Source organism: Bacillus rossius (genome assembly GCF_032445375.1).
Source record: "Bacillus rossius redtenbacheri isolate Brsri chromosome 4 unlocalized genomic scaffold, Brsri_v3 Brsri_v3_scf4_1, whole genome shotgun sequence".
NCBI lineage: Eukaryota > Metazoa > Arthropoda > Insecta > Phasmatodea > Bacillidae > Bacillus > Bacillus rossius.
The window spans coordinates 7,570,875-7,584,212 of NW_026962010.1; the positions used below are offsets into that span (position 1 = coordinate 7,570,875).

General features: G+C 42.8%; 1 protein-coding gene across 9 annotated transcripts in view; it reads right to left on the minus strand.

Annotated features, from left to right (window-relative positions):
- Positions 1-13,338, minus strand: part of LOC134541697 (C2 domain-containing protein 5) — a 163,678-nt gene that overhangs the window by 107,708 nt on the left and 42,632 nt on the right. For all 9 annotated transcript variants that reach the window (XM_063385334.1, XM_063385335.1, XM_063385339.1 and 6 more), the window contains exons 7-9: positions 7,414-7,575; positions 6,375-6,682; positions 2,737-2,870 (exon numbers count right to left, since the gene is read on the minus strand). In XM_063385334.1, coding sequence (XP_063241404.1) covers positions 2,737-2,870; positions 6,375-6,682; positions 7,414-7,575 — 604 coding nt within the window. The remainder of the gene's footprint in view (positions 1-2,736; positions 2,871-6,374; positions 6,683-7,413; positions 7,576-13,338) is intronic.

A 13,338-nucleotide genomic window follows, 5' to 3' on the forward strand; every position in this document is an offset into this window, starting at 1 on the left:
TCCAATTGTACTTTCTTTCGTTGATTGTGCTTCAAAATGAATCTGCATATACTAAAAGGACCTCAGTCCAAGCAACGCAGTTTTGAGAAAAACGAATAAATCTGTCTCTAAGCATACGTTATGAATTTCCCTAGCTAATATTAGCTAACCAACGCGTATGACTTAATTCCTTTTAGCATAGATAGTTAAAGTTAGCCTATAACATGCATTTTTCATGCCTAACTCACTTTGCAACATTTTGTGATTGAGGCTCTTTTAGCATATACTGATTCAATTGAGCCTACGTTTCGTTGATTTTGCTTCCGATTGTTTCCTTTTTTGATTGTGTTTCCTTTTCGGTGATTGTGCTTCCTTTTCATTGATTGTGCTTATAAATGAGTTTCCTTATCGAGGATTGTGCTTCCTTTTCTTTTATGGTGTTTTCGATTGTGCTTCCTTTTATGATTGTGCTTCCAAATATGCTTTCTTTTCATTGATTGTGGATCGTTAAGTCAATACTTAGAACATGATTGGTCTCGTGGTACTGAAATGTCTGATCTAATCGCCTGACTTTGGACATGGCCTGTTTAAATGTTTTTCGAGTATCATCGCAAAATACCTCTTGGTTCGGATACACTTAGTCTAAACGCCTAGCATTGACCAATATCTGGATGGAAAATATTCCAAGTATCAAAAATTAGACTTCCGTGGTAGGCACTGTGACAACATATTAATTTCTTCGGACAGATAACTTGTATAGAGTTATTTTTCGAAAAGTAATTGACTAATAATCTCTACGAAATGCAATGGGAAACAGAATTAAATTTTGTTAAGCTAAAGTAACTTTAACACTGACTGTGAATTGAACCAAGGATGGAAATCTATTGAGCCAATCATTATTTTAATGACTAATGTTTTTTATAATTTTTGGAATATTTTCCGAATTTCTAGCGAAATAATTGCAAATTTTCAAGATGGCGGCCAATATGTTATTTGGCGGCTGTTAGTAGAGAAATTTAAGCATCTTTTAGGACTTTCTACATTTTTTAATAAAATTTTTTTTATCTAAAATTATATATTTTTTGGCTTAAGCATGGATCAAACCAAACACTCTAATCGTTGGAATAAATAAGTTAATATGTGCTGACTTTTTTTATCAATTTTGTACCTTGTCCCGAATTTCTAGCTTAATAAATACAAATTTCCCAGATGGCGCCCATGGCATTTTCAGTGAAGGCTGGTAGACTAGGAACCTAAACTGCTTTTATTGAATAAAATTTTTATGTATTTTTTTTTTTGCTACGATCAAGTATCGAACCAAAGACAGGAACTGATAGAATCTATCAGTATATTGACTGTAAATTTTTTGAAAATTAATTTTGTAATTTATAGCTAAATAAATTTCAAAATGATTGTCGACCTGGTAATAAATAATACTGCACTCTTGTGGGTAAAAATTAAAATAACATAATGGTAGCATCCTGTGGCAGAAAAACAAATATGTCGGATCCAAGATCGCAGGCTCCTGAATACGAAAACAAAAAGGCGGACGTGATTTCATAATCCAAGATAATGGATTAAAAAAAGATTATTTTTTTTTAATAATTTTAAAGTTTTCCCTGACTTCCTAGCATAAACAATACAATTTACAAGATGGTAGCTTAACGAAAAGTCAAATGGTGATGTCATAATTCAAAATGGCGGCCATGGCATGGCCGTTCGCTTTTAGGACTCATAAGCCACATTTAGAAAATTTTAAACCGTTAGCATTTTTGAAGACTAAAATAAGAACTTTTCCCTCAAAACAGGAATTTTCCCCTCAAAATAGGGAAATGTTTATTTTTCAAAATAGTTGATATTTTTAGTGACTTTTTTTTAATTGTAAATTTTGGCGAAATTTGGGCAAATTTTGAGTAATCTTTGACAAATTTTGAAGGTCAAGGGCATCTGAAATAACCGCCGTGACGTCATAATCCAATTGGCGGACCCCGGCGCCGCCTCTACGCCCAGAAACCAGTCCCCGGACCGGCCAAGATATACTACTGACATGGATTTAAATCCATTTGAAAAGAAACATTTTCCTGAGAAGATAACATATTGTCGGTAACAGTGAGCTGCTGGAGTCGCACGAGTCAGGGTTGATCACCAGTCATGGCACACGAGGGGAAGTGCGTGAGTCCGTCCATTAGCCACACAAGAGCATCATGTAGCCTACATTTTCCGAGTGCCGGCTGGGACATTATTCCTTGTATTACGGGCTCAAACCAGCTGTTTGCTATCTTTGACTTGCTTTACAGTCTTAACGTTGGTTACAAAATGTATTCTGTTGACCGAAAATGTTTTACAGGAAAATTTATTTTTTGCCACAATGGATGTACATAACATCAACATTTCTTTTTTTTTATACTATATTTATGACATGCCTACCAACAGCATACAAATATTAAAAGGAGGCACAACATAAAAACTTTTACATATACATAAAGACAAAAATTAACATGAAAAAAAAAACCTTCATGATAGCACAATAAAAGAATGTAATTTATTAGCAAAAATGAATAATCTTAACACAATTTTCTAATTGTGATTTATAAATGTTTCAGGGTTAAATCCTGTGCCATTAAACAGAAAATTTTTTTGATCACAGCACAACAAAAAAGATCTCCTCCTAGTCCAAATTATAGATTACCATAAGCACTGTTGTGGTGTGATCACATAAAATCACAGAATAAATGCACGGACGTGAGTGAGCCTCACCTGCATATTGCACACTTCAGCATGTTGACTCGGAATGGAATGCTGGATTCACTGTAAGGAATGTGGCACATGGCGCATGATGGCATTTCAGAATCAAACACGTCACACGGAGAACTCTTCACCTTCAATGCTCCCTAGGAAAGAGAAAATTTTAAGTTTTGGTTACGATTCAAGAATATTTACCAATAATATGCTCACTAACTTAGATCCAATGAGTTGTGCAAGCACCACAAAGACTATGCTTAACTTTCCTCAAGCTTATGCAAAGACTTAATATTTAATTTTGTCCGTAATCCAAACACAGAATTTACATTTTCAAAATAATATCAGTACCTCTTTTCAAGTAATTTTGAACCGAGCCTTAAACCATTGAATAGGCCAAATGCTACTGATGTAATAAAGCTAAACAGATCATTAATGCAATGAGAGCAGCAACTACATTTAATTTAGTTGATGTTGGAATGTTTTCATCATGTGTTGATAAAGACCAAACACTTCTGTTAGAAAGCAAGTAATGGAGTATGTGGTGGTGCTTTCAGGTTTGATGTCTATGGAGCAACGATATTGTAGATAGTATCCGGGAGTGGTCTCCGCTAAGTTCAACAAGTCAACACGGATTTTACTCTCTCATGGTGATAATGGCGGTAGTGACAAATCTCCTAATTGGTAAACACTGTACCTGATAAAATTGTGCATGCCACCAATTATGCATGAATGTTTGGCGGGTTATCTAGACGCAAAAATGAGAGGCAATTTGTTTACACATTTCTATGAACCAAGTTTTATAATGATTTCATTAACATTTCTGTTTGGTCTCCCCTTGTGAAGGCTTGTGGAGAGCAGATACATAATAATTAATTATCTTCTCTCTCCACTACAATTAACAAATTCTCTGCAGTATTAATTTCTTACAAATATTAAACAAATATTTCAAGAGAACATTATCCAACTCACTCCCAGAGGTGAGATGTGACTGTCGATAAAACGTGCCAAAAACAATGTGCCATAATTTCCTGGCATAAGAGAGGAACACATACCATAATTCTATGTTGAAGGAGTGGGGAAGATGAACCCTAATTCTCTGGTGAGAAACAAAACATTAGAAGTTGGTATGGAAGGAGAGGAGAGAATGAGAAGAAGGAGGTAGACACAGAAGAAGAACAAAACATAAGAAGTGGGCAAGGAGGGTAAAAGATATAACCAATATGAAGAATGGGTAGGGGAGAGGGGTGCAGGAAAGGAAAAAGAGAAGAGGAGGAAGAGAGAAAGTACGTGAGAGTGGTATAAGGGGTTGGGGCAGGAAGGGAGGGTACTACAATATTCTAGTAGGGTAGATAGAGAACGGTTCCATAATTTGAATGATGACTTCTCACGTAACAATCCCCTGCTGACAATAACCCTTGATGTGAGTGAGGAGCGAAGGAAAATGTAATACCCCAAGTGTATTAAAGAATTATTAAATAAGAAGGTAAAAAGATTTGGAAACTCATAACACTGTGGCCCTCAATTAATAGCTATCAAAAGTCAACATCAGAGGCGACACTAGGAGTAAACAAAGAAAATTTAGTGACTCCCTAGGAACACTTGGGAGAAAAAGGATCATTATTATAGATTAATTAAATAAAAACAACAGTTATGTCTATAGACTTCCTTATTTTATTAATCATTGTTCTTTTTTTTTATAGATTAAATTTTCCTTTGTAACATTTGTTTTAAAGTGATCTTACATAAATTCCTAACAAATACACTTATTATATTATATTCTTTAACTTTATTTACGAGAGGGCCGGCCCTAAATGTTTAACAAAAAATAATCCTATTTTAAGGAATGAATGAAATTAACATCGCTAACTTTACAGGTTGTACATATAGTCCTTGCAAAACATCACATGAATTTCCTCTCCTCAAACTGCTTTAACTGTCCGCTGTCTTAACTGGGTTCGTAAATAAAATGATTGAATGATGCGGGTATCACCCGGGGCTGTAGGTAGACGGTGATTGAGGTAGTAGGCCTAAAGATGGTGGATTCTGCTCAGGATCCGACTCCAGAGGTTCTGGCAGAGGATTTTGGTGGCCCCAAACTTGGAACCCTGTCTGAAACAGAAGTCACAATTCCAAAGAATCAGACCTGTTTCTGGACAGTATACTTAAATGGCGCAAAAGGCCAATAGAGGGAAATTAAAGGGGGGATGACGTCAAGACTTACCAAAACAGGGTGTTGGTCCTGGCACTCAGGAGAGGGGGTCTCGTCTCGGAAAACCCGTACCACGATGCGCGGTAGACACGGAAGTCTTCATATATTAAAAAAATATATATATTAAAAAAATACTAAGTTTCTTTACTTTTTCTAATCTACTGACTGGTTAATCTAAATTTTCAGTTAGGGACTTCATCCCTATAGTCTGAGAAGACTACATAATACAAGATGCGATGCCAATAATTCGCCGAAGCTCGCAGCTACAACAGGTACCAGTCAGACAGGAGGCGCGCATTGAAGTCCCTTCAGCGCGAGATATCGTCAGTATATAATAAGCGCGGGATCTCTAGAGAATGGGAGGGGGGTTAGGCTCTGAGCCGAAAATTACCGAGCCCACCCGAAGGTGTCCGGCATAAAATATATTAAATCTTACTGGAGTGACTGCGCGACTGAGGCGCTATCTTTTGGTGGCGAGAAGAAGCACTAAGAAATCGACTTGTGGCCGACAAGTGTGTCAATGCTAGGAGTATATGGAGCAACCAGTGTTGCCACCTAGCGGCCCGAGACATAAGGGGGAGAAAGGTTGTCGTTTCCTCCGCGCGAAAGCGCTGGTGTCGGCGCTGCCGACGCCCACGAGTGGCGTTAGTGACCATAGCCGTCACTAGATGTCGTTAAAGACCAGAATCGTATCTGCGGCTGTCAAGCCTGAGATGGCCTTGAATTCGGTTACCGTCCCCAAGAGTTAACAAGCGGTCATCACTCCTGGCTTCAATTCTGAGAAGAAAGAGTGGGGGAGCAGGGGGGGGGGGATGGCTTCAAAAAACGCATGGTCTGTGGGACGCAAGGCCCACGGGATCCTCCTGTCGTGTCTTGCTGCTAGTGAACCTTATACCGATTCGTGACAGAGTTAGCAGGGTTCAGCACTGCTCCACAAGCTTCTGTAGGCAAAATTAGTCATGCGGAGAAATTAAGTTACCAGCCTCCGACGTGCCTATAGGCGGGAGAAATATTAGCCAGACTGCTAACCTAACATTAGGCTGGGAAAAAAAAATCAGCTCGCCTCTGAGCACAGAGGCTGAGGGCCTGGTCGTAAAGATATAAGATGAGAAAAAAAAGAATATATATACAAATATATTTAAGATAACAAAATTATTAAAAAACCTGCCTAAATACCTAATTTCCGGTACATACTCCCACGCGTTAAAGCGGAGCTTAGGGGGAAGCAAAAACAAAAAAACTTCAGTAGGACGAGTTACCAGGTTCGCCTGTATCCTACTACTAACATTTGACGCACGGCTGCGGCGCGTCGGCACCTGCAATCGCGTTGAGTTAAGATAGGGAGTCGGGTCGAGATAGAGACAAATAAAAAAGCTTATTACAGATAATCTCAATTGGGAGGAAGGTAGGGTGAATAGAGAACGCTCCACAACTTGCCACGCACCGTGACGGCCGGGGCGGGGCTCTGGTCGGGGAACTCGTGGCGGTCGAGCGAGGCGGTGTGCGCGCGCAGCCAGGGCGCGGGGTGGTCCAGGCTGATGACGGCCGCCGTGCCAGCCGCGCTCAGCACGCACACGTCGTCGCAGATGCTGGTGTGCTCGCTGTAGCCCAGCACCACGTTGCAGCCCAGCGCGCGACAGTGAGAGCGCACCTCCATGCGCACCTCCGTCCACCAGGCGTCGCGCGTCTCGGGCTCCTCCAGGTTGGTGATCCGCTCCAGCAGCTTGACGGAGCGCGAGCTCACCGCGCCGCCTGCGGGCACACGGCGCGCTGCACGCTGCGCACTGCACGGTGCACGGTGCACGGTGCACGCTGCGCACTGCACGCTGCACGCTGTGCACTTCACGCTGCGCACTGCGCACTGCACGCTGCACACGGCACGCTGCACGCTGCGCACTGCACGCTGCACGCTGTGCACTGCACGATGCGCACTGCGCACTGCACGCTGCACACGGCACGCTGCACGCTGCGCACTGCACGCTGCACGCTGCGCACTGCGCGCGGCGTACTGCACACTGCACATGGCGCACTGCACGCTGCGCACTGCACGCTGCACGCTGTGCACTGCACGCTGCGCACTGCGCGCTGCGCGCTGCGCACTGCACACGGCACGCTGCGCGCTGCACACTGCGCGCTGCACGCTGCACACGGCACGCTGCACGCTGCACACGGCACGCTGCACACGGCACGCTGCACACGGCACGCTGCACACGGCACACGGCACACGGCACACTGCACACTTACTTAGTTAGAGAACGAATCCCGGTAGGTACATGTGCTAAGTGAGCAGGAAATAGGCACTTACCCATTAGAGAACTAATCACGGTGGTGACTTGGACACTGAGTAGGGAAAAGGCACTTACCCAGTTGGATAACGAATCCCGGCAGTACCTAGTGCACTTAGTAGGAAATAGGCACTTGCCCAGTTGGAGAACATATCGCAATGGGAACTTGAGCATGGAGGAGAGGGAAAAGGCACTCACCCAGATGGAGAACGAAGCCCGGCGGGAACTTGTGCATGGTGAGGAATGGGTACTCCAGCATGTCGAGACCCTCCTGGTTCATGGGCTGCCGCACCATCGCTGTTGTCTGTCGGAAGTGCGTGCCCGCCGTTGACGAACGATCGCTACTCGTGAGGCTGTTTCCTGCCACATGCCACATTCACTTCACCACCACGCTTACCATTCTTCCTATTCATAGAGACATGACAATTTTTCTCTTGTAATTTTACTATAGTTTTTTTATAAGAAATTATTTCAGCATGGTTTTATTGCAACCATTTTTAACTAATTCCTTTTAAAACACCATTTACTTTTACTTCGAGGTTTGAATTATTCAATACACTTCAATAAAAATAACTGTTTTCAATTATAATTGCTTATATATTTCTCTCTGTGAACAAGCCCAAATCTGACATGGTCAGAACTAGTTCACAGACAGTCAGTAAGTTGGCAAAAATGGCCACCAAAAACGTTGAGGGTCGGGGAATAAAAGTGTGCCGTTTACTATAATTTTTGGGCACAAGTTTTGGATTTTAAGTTTAATTTTTCATTTTTAAAGAAGGAAACCAAAAAATAAAGTTGCATTTTTAATTTCTTTTAATTTTGATTCCATTACTGTACTCTCCGACATGATCTTGTGCAATCCTGTGCACCTGCGCTTGTTCGCAGACCCAATTAGATACTTTTGCTGATGACTGGTTATCGCAGCATCTCGGCCGCAGTTTGCATCACGTTTTCTCCCTGTAACAGTATGACTTTTCGTACTAGCGAATGCTACCCCAAGCCCTCCGCTAGCATCTTTCATTTCTCGGAGGCAAGCATAGGTAAGCTGTTTGGCAGCATGGCAGCACGTCCAGGAGCATATTACAGTCCTCGGCGACGCCTCGGGACGGTCCACACGACACCTTTCCCAGGCGACTTAGCAAGTTTTGCCCCCCTTCCCTCATCTCCCACCTATGGCTTCTCGGAACTTCAACCCGGAGCATCGACCTCCAGTGAACCCGCGCAGGGTACATGGTCTCTCCAAGGACATACGCCCTTGTCCGACAGAGCCCTCAGCGAGGCCTAGTGGCGGCTAAAATCCCTAACCTTGCTCTGTCCGCTGGTTGCGAGTGCACCCAGTGCACTCTAGCGGACGTTTCTGTGACCCTCCAGCCAGTTTCTCATCTTGGCCGCCAGAGCGCAATACTCATCCCTCCCATAAGAGACAGCCCGCCCGCGACCCTGGTGAGCGCGCGGCGAGCGCTTTTGCAGTCTGCTTCGCCTCTTCGGGCATCTTCGGATACCTTCGGGCCATCACCACCCCCTCCTTGGATGGGCGCAGTAACTTTCTTTAATTAGGCGTGCCGACGCCATTTTTGAACATTCGGCGGGCATCATTTGGACAGTACGGACCACACGTCGCGATTCGCGAGAGTCCATCTCAGTATTATTTCCAAGACTTGACACTACGCCATGTAGTCTCGAACGTCAAGGCATATATGCCTTATTTTTCTTATTTTTAAAATTGGCTGCCCGTACTAGTTTTTTTTTTAATGTAAATTTTTTTCTTTCTTCTCTCGTCATGGCTACCACGGACATCCGCGCCGGGAGTTGCCAACTCAACTACTGGAGCCAGCCAACGTGACTTCACCCCGCTGTTTTGGGTAAGTGATCGTCATAGCTCCCCCACCCCCCCCCCCTACCCTCTGTTTTGCCTTTCCCTGGGTGTAGTCTTGCCCAGCCTTAGCCACCTGTTAACCAGTCTAAGCAATTTGGGACTTTGGTTACAGGCGGGGTGCAAGAATTAGATGCAAGAATTAGGTGCAAGAATTAGGTTGAAGAATTAAAATGGAACTTCACTGCCAAAATTAGCAGTCCATGATTGGGCTCATGCAGTCGCAAGTCTTCTCCTCACACTGGTCAGCATACAAGTTTCTTCATAAATCAAATTCTTCTGGACTTTAATCTACAGAAACATCCGGTGCCAAGACCGCCAGTTTTCAGGACATAGGATTTGGTAGAATTCATTTCAAAAGCAAATTAAAAACAAAATTTAATTGTCTTTCCTTTTGAGCCTGCGAGCTAACGTAAAATCAGAATCAAGTATAAGAGATATGGTTGTTTGTCCTTTTATATATTTATTTTGTTGCTCCGGGCTCCCTGTAGATTGTAATTAAGGTATTTTAATACATGTTTACTTAAAGATAAAGATAACAGAAAAGAAAAAGCTAAGTAAATAATTTTAGTAAAAGGGCAGTTATATAAATCATACCAGCATTCTTGTTATTTCATTATTACTCATCCTTGATCAACATAGCCTCCTAGAGTTTCTAGTAGGTTGTAAGTAAATTCTTTTGTACGACATATGGCACCTCTGTGATAATAATTGTTTGTTTTTTTTGTGGGCTGACGCTTCCAAGGCATTATTTTTTACTTATTCATTTTTTGAGTGTTTATCTGAAGCCCAGCGTACGTTACAAAAGGTTGACCAAAACTACCAAACATAGAGTGGCTCCTAGCCCTCAGCAAGGTAGCCCGCCAGGATGCGAAGCGAGGACCAGCACCGAACACGCGCGTTTGCCGCGGACGTTTCCATAAGTAAGATAATTAAGGAATTTAGCAAAATATAACAACTTCTAATAGGCACACAGACTGACTAATTACTGGTTAAGAAATAGATTAGGGACAACATCCCTCGCCTAGTCGACTACATTTTCGTACGACAACCGACTGAAGTCTTGCTGTTTGCTGTCCGATGATCCGAGGTGGTCAGTCTGCTGGCGCGGCGCGGAGTCCCTGCGTGGCGGTAGCGACTCGTAATTAAAACAGGAGACTGCTTGCAAAAGAAAGGGGTGGGGACTTCGGCTCCCATGCTGAAAGGTTCCGAAGATTTCTGAGTGTGTGTTCGAAAAATACTGACTTCTATATCTCGAAGTTGGTGTTGGTGCCGATCGCAGCGTGACCTACTCAGGGGTGTCCGAAACAAGAAGAGATTGACTCGTGCATCTCTCGCGCGAGGTGACTTCGAAAGCATGGGGCTTATGGAGGAGACTTGTTTAGCGCTCTGGTGGCTTGGAAAATAATTACAGGGCACTGCTTGTGGCGTGAGGCACCAGGGGGCAGGCTTTAGTGGGCATTCAAACACCCTGGGGAAATAACTCGCAAATCTGCCCCGAGAAGGCAGAGGTGGTACTTTTGAAGACCAAAGGCTGTCCTTGACTTAGGCCGGGGTTAGTGGCCGGTCAGTGCCCTGGCCAGGGTTCCCTGAAAAGGCTGGAGAGGGGGGGGGAGGTGGAAACTGCACGACAGTGAGAAATTAAGCTCTGCAGAGGCCAGAGACATTCTGAGATGTTTAGTAAAAGACTCGCGAGTATGCCTCTAGGTGTTTGCCTCAGGAGAGCTCCGAGAACAAATGGGACCCTCGGAAACGCAGGGATGAGCCGTCTTGATCACGGCTCGGAGGAGAATTACAGGCGACAGGCATGGGTCCAAGCAGGGAAAAGGCAAGGCACTGGCTGATTCGCATAGACTCGGCAAAATAAGATCTAGCTTGGAAACTGGATTCGAGAGACTGGCCTGACAAAGATTAAATGGGAGTTTACAGAGAGTGGAAAAAGTTTAAGTTTGAGCTGAAAAATGACTGGTAAAAATTATGGTTCAAAATTCAAATTTAAAATTGTGCCAAAAAATGCTAATTGGTGGCACAATGTGTAACATTGCAAGACCCTGCCCTCCAAGATAAATAATTTTCTTTTAAACTATTTTTTATGCATGTAAATATTTCTTAAAAAAATCTTTCTAATTATATTTTACCGTTTTCATGTATTTTAGGGTTGATGTTTGCATTTGCTTTGTGTTTTAAGAAGGTATTTTGTATTTTATTAGACATCTCTAATCATTACTAATTTTTATGTAATTATTCACAAATGAGCCGCTGTACTAGATTTTTGCCTGTTTAGGCCTACTTTTTCAGGTTATTTCTAAATGATTTTAATTTTGTAAAGTAATTTGTATTATGATTGCTGTTCTTAATTTTAATTAACGTGTTGCAATATAATTATAGATCACGGGACTGTGTCTGGGCAGGTGTGATGGTTAGAAAGAGAGGCATGAGAGGCCTGTAAGTGGGAGTGAGAAAGAAACAGTGCTTCCCCGCCAACCGAGATAAAGACAGTAATTCCCCCACTGCGTGGGAACTGAGTGATAACTGCTGTCTCACGGTGTGGGAGAGAGAACGAGAATGGGAGTCCCCGATTTCGATGTGAAATTGAAAAGAGACAGATCAGGGGAAGCCCAGAGTTCTGTATGTACAAGGTTTTTTCATGTATTGTAACTTGTTCTGTGATTGGCTTGTATCTGTAAGAGTGAATGAAGCGTGCGTGTGATTGGTCGGTGAGGTCATGTGACGTCTACTCCCTGCGTGGAGGAAACGTGTCATGAGTTCATCAGTAGTCGTCGGGCGATCGCTGCCAGGCGAGGCCACGTTTCGGCGGCTCGCGGTTTTACGTTGGATGTGGCCGTGTTTGAGGCCGCACATATTTTAGATATTCCAGTAAAAGACTTAATCGACGTTATTATTTTTTATTATTAATTCTCCTCGCGCGAGCTGCGAGCATTTCTCGACGGGCAAATGTATGTGGAATGAGTGAGCAGCCTCTTTTGAAAGTGTTTGGATTCGTCTGTGCATTCTAGTTTGAAAGAATAAAACAAAAACTACAATCGACGCTTTAAATCTGTTTATTTTTGTATGTAACGAACCGTTACAATTGGCGCCCGGCCGCGCGGCTTGAATTTGGACACGACCCTGAGATTGAGACGGACATTTTCGGCAATAAATATAAAATGTAAACATTCTTAAAACAGTTTGTGACTACGATAACCTGAAATAACGAAAATTTACGACTAATATTGAACAGTTTAGAAGAAAACGACGAAGTGTATCCAGAACTTTCGGCGCAGCTGAGCGGCGAATGCGGCAATATACGGCGGGCTGTTTCAGCGAGTGAAGAGTTCCAGAGAAACTGCGGAAAGCAGTACATCGAGGGACAGAGCGACCCAAGGCACCGTGGGACTTCAGGCCTGTCTCATCGCGGGATCGCAGAACCAAGCTTCGTGGGACATCGCGGGATGAATCGCCGAGAATAGCAAGTGAAAGGAGCAATATGATGTACAGAATTGTGTAATTAGGGTTTGAGAATTGTTGTAGTGTTTTGTATGTGTGTTAGGTTTGATATCCAGAATTGTTGGTTATTTGTATAAACATGAGTACCAGTAGCAGTGAAACTGACTTCATAGGATTTTTAGAAAATCCTGAAAATTCAAATAATCCAGATCCCAACCTTGATGTTGAATTAATAGAGCAAGATTTTTCATGTCGGCAGGAAAAACCTGTAAACATGGAACATCCTGCCGAACTAGGTCAGGATATGGAATCCCACACAATTAGCAGCCCAGTTGAGGTTATGGGGGGGTCAGATCAAATGCTACAGATCTTGTTGTCAATGAGGCAGGAAATGAAACAAAACACACAGAAAATTGAACAGGGACAACAGGAAATGAAACAGGGACAACAGGATCTTACTCTAAAATTAGAACAGGGTCTAGCACAAAACAAGCAGGAAATAAGGCAGGGAATGTCACAGATGAAGGATGAAATTATTAAACATATACAGCAGGACTTAGGAAATATAGAGGGTAAACTTGATGTACAAACTGAGGTAAACGAGGAAATTCACACTTGTAAACAAAGGGTTGACAGCTGTGAATCACAGGTGGAAAGGGAACAAACTAATTTAGGAACTTGTGAAATGAAAGTAATAGTGTCAAAAGAAAATATTGAATTTGTTGGGCATGATGTAAATGAAAAAATAAACATTGAAAACACATTTGAAAAATTTCATGATGAAGTAAACAGGGATTGTTCGG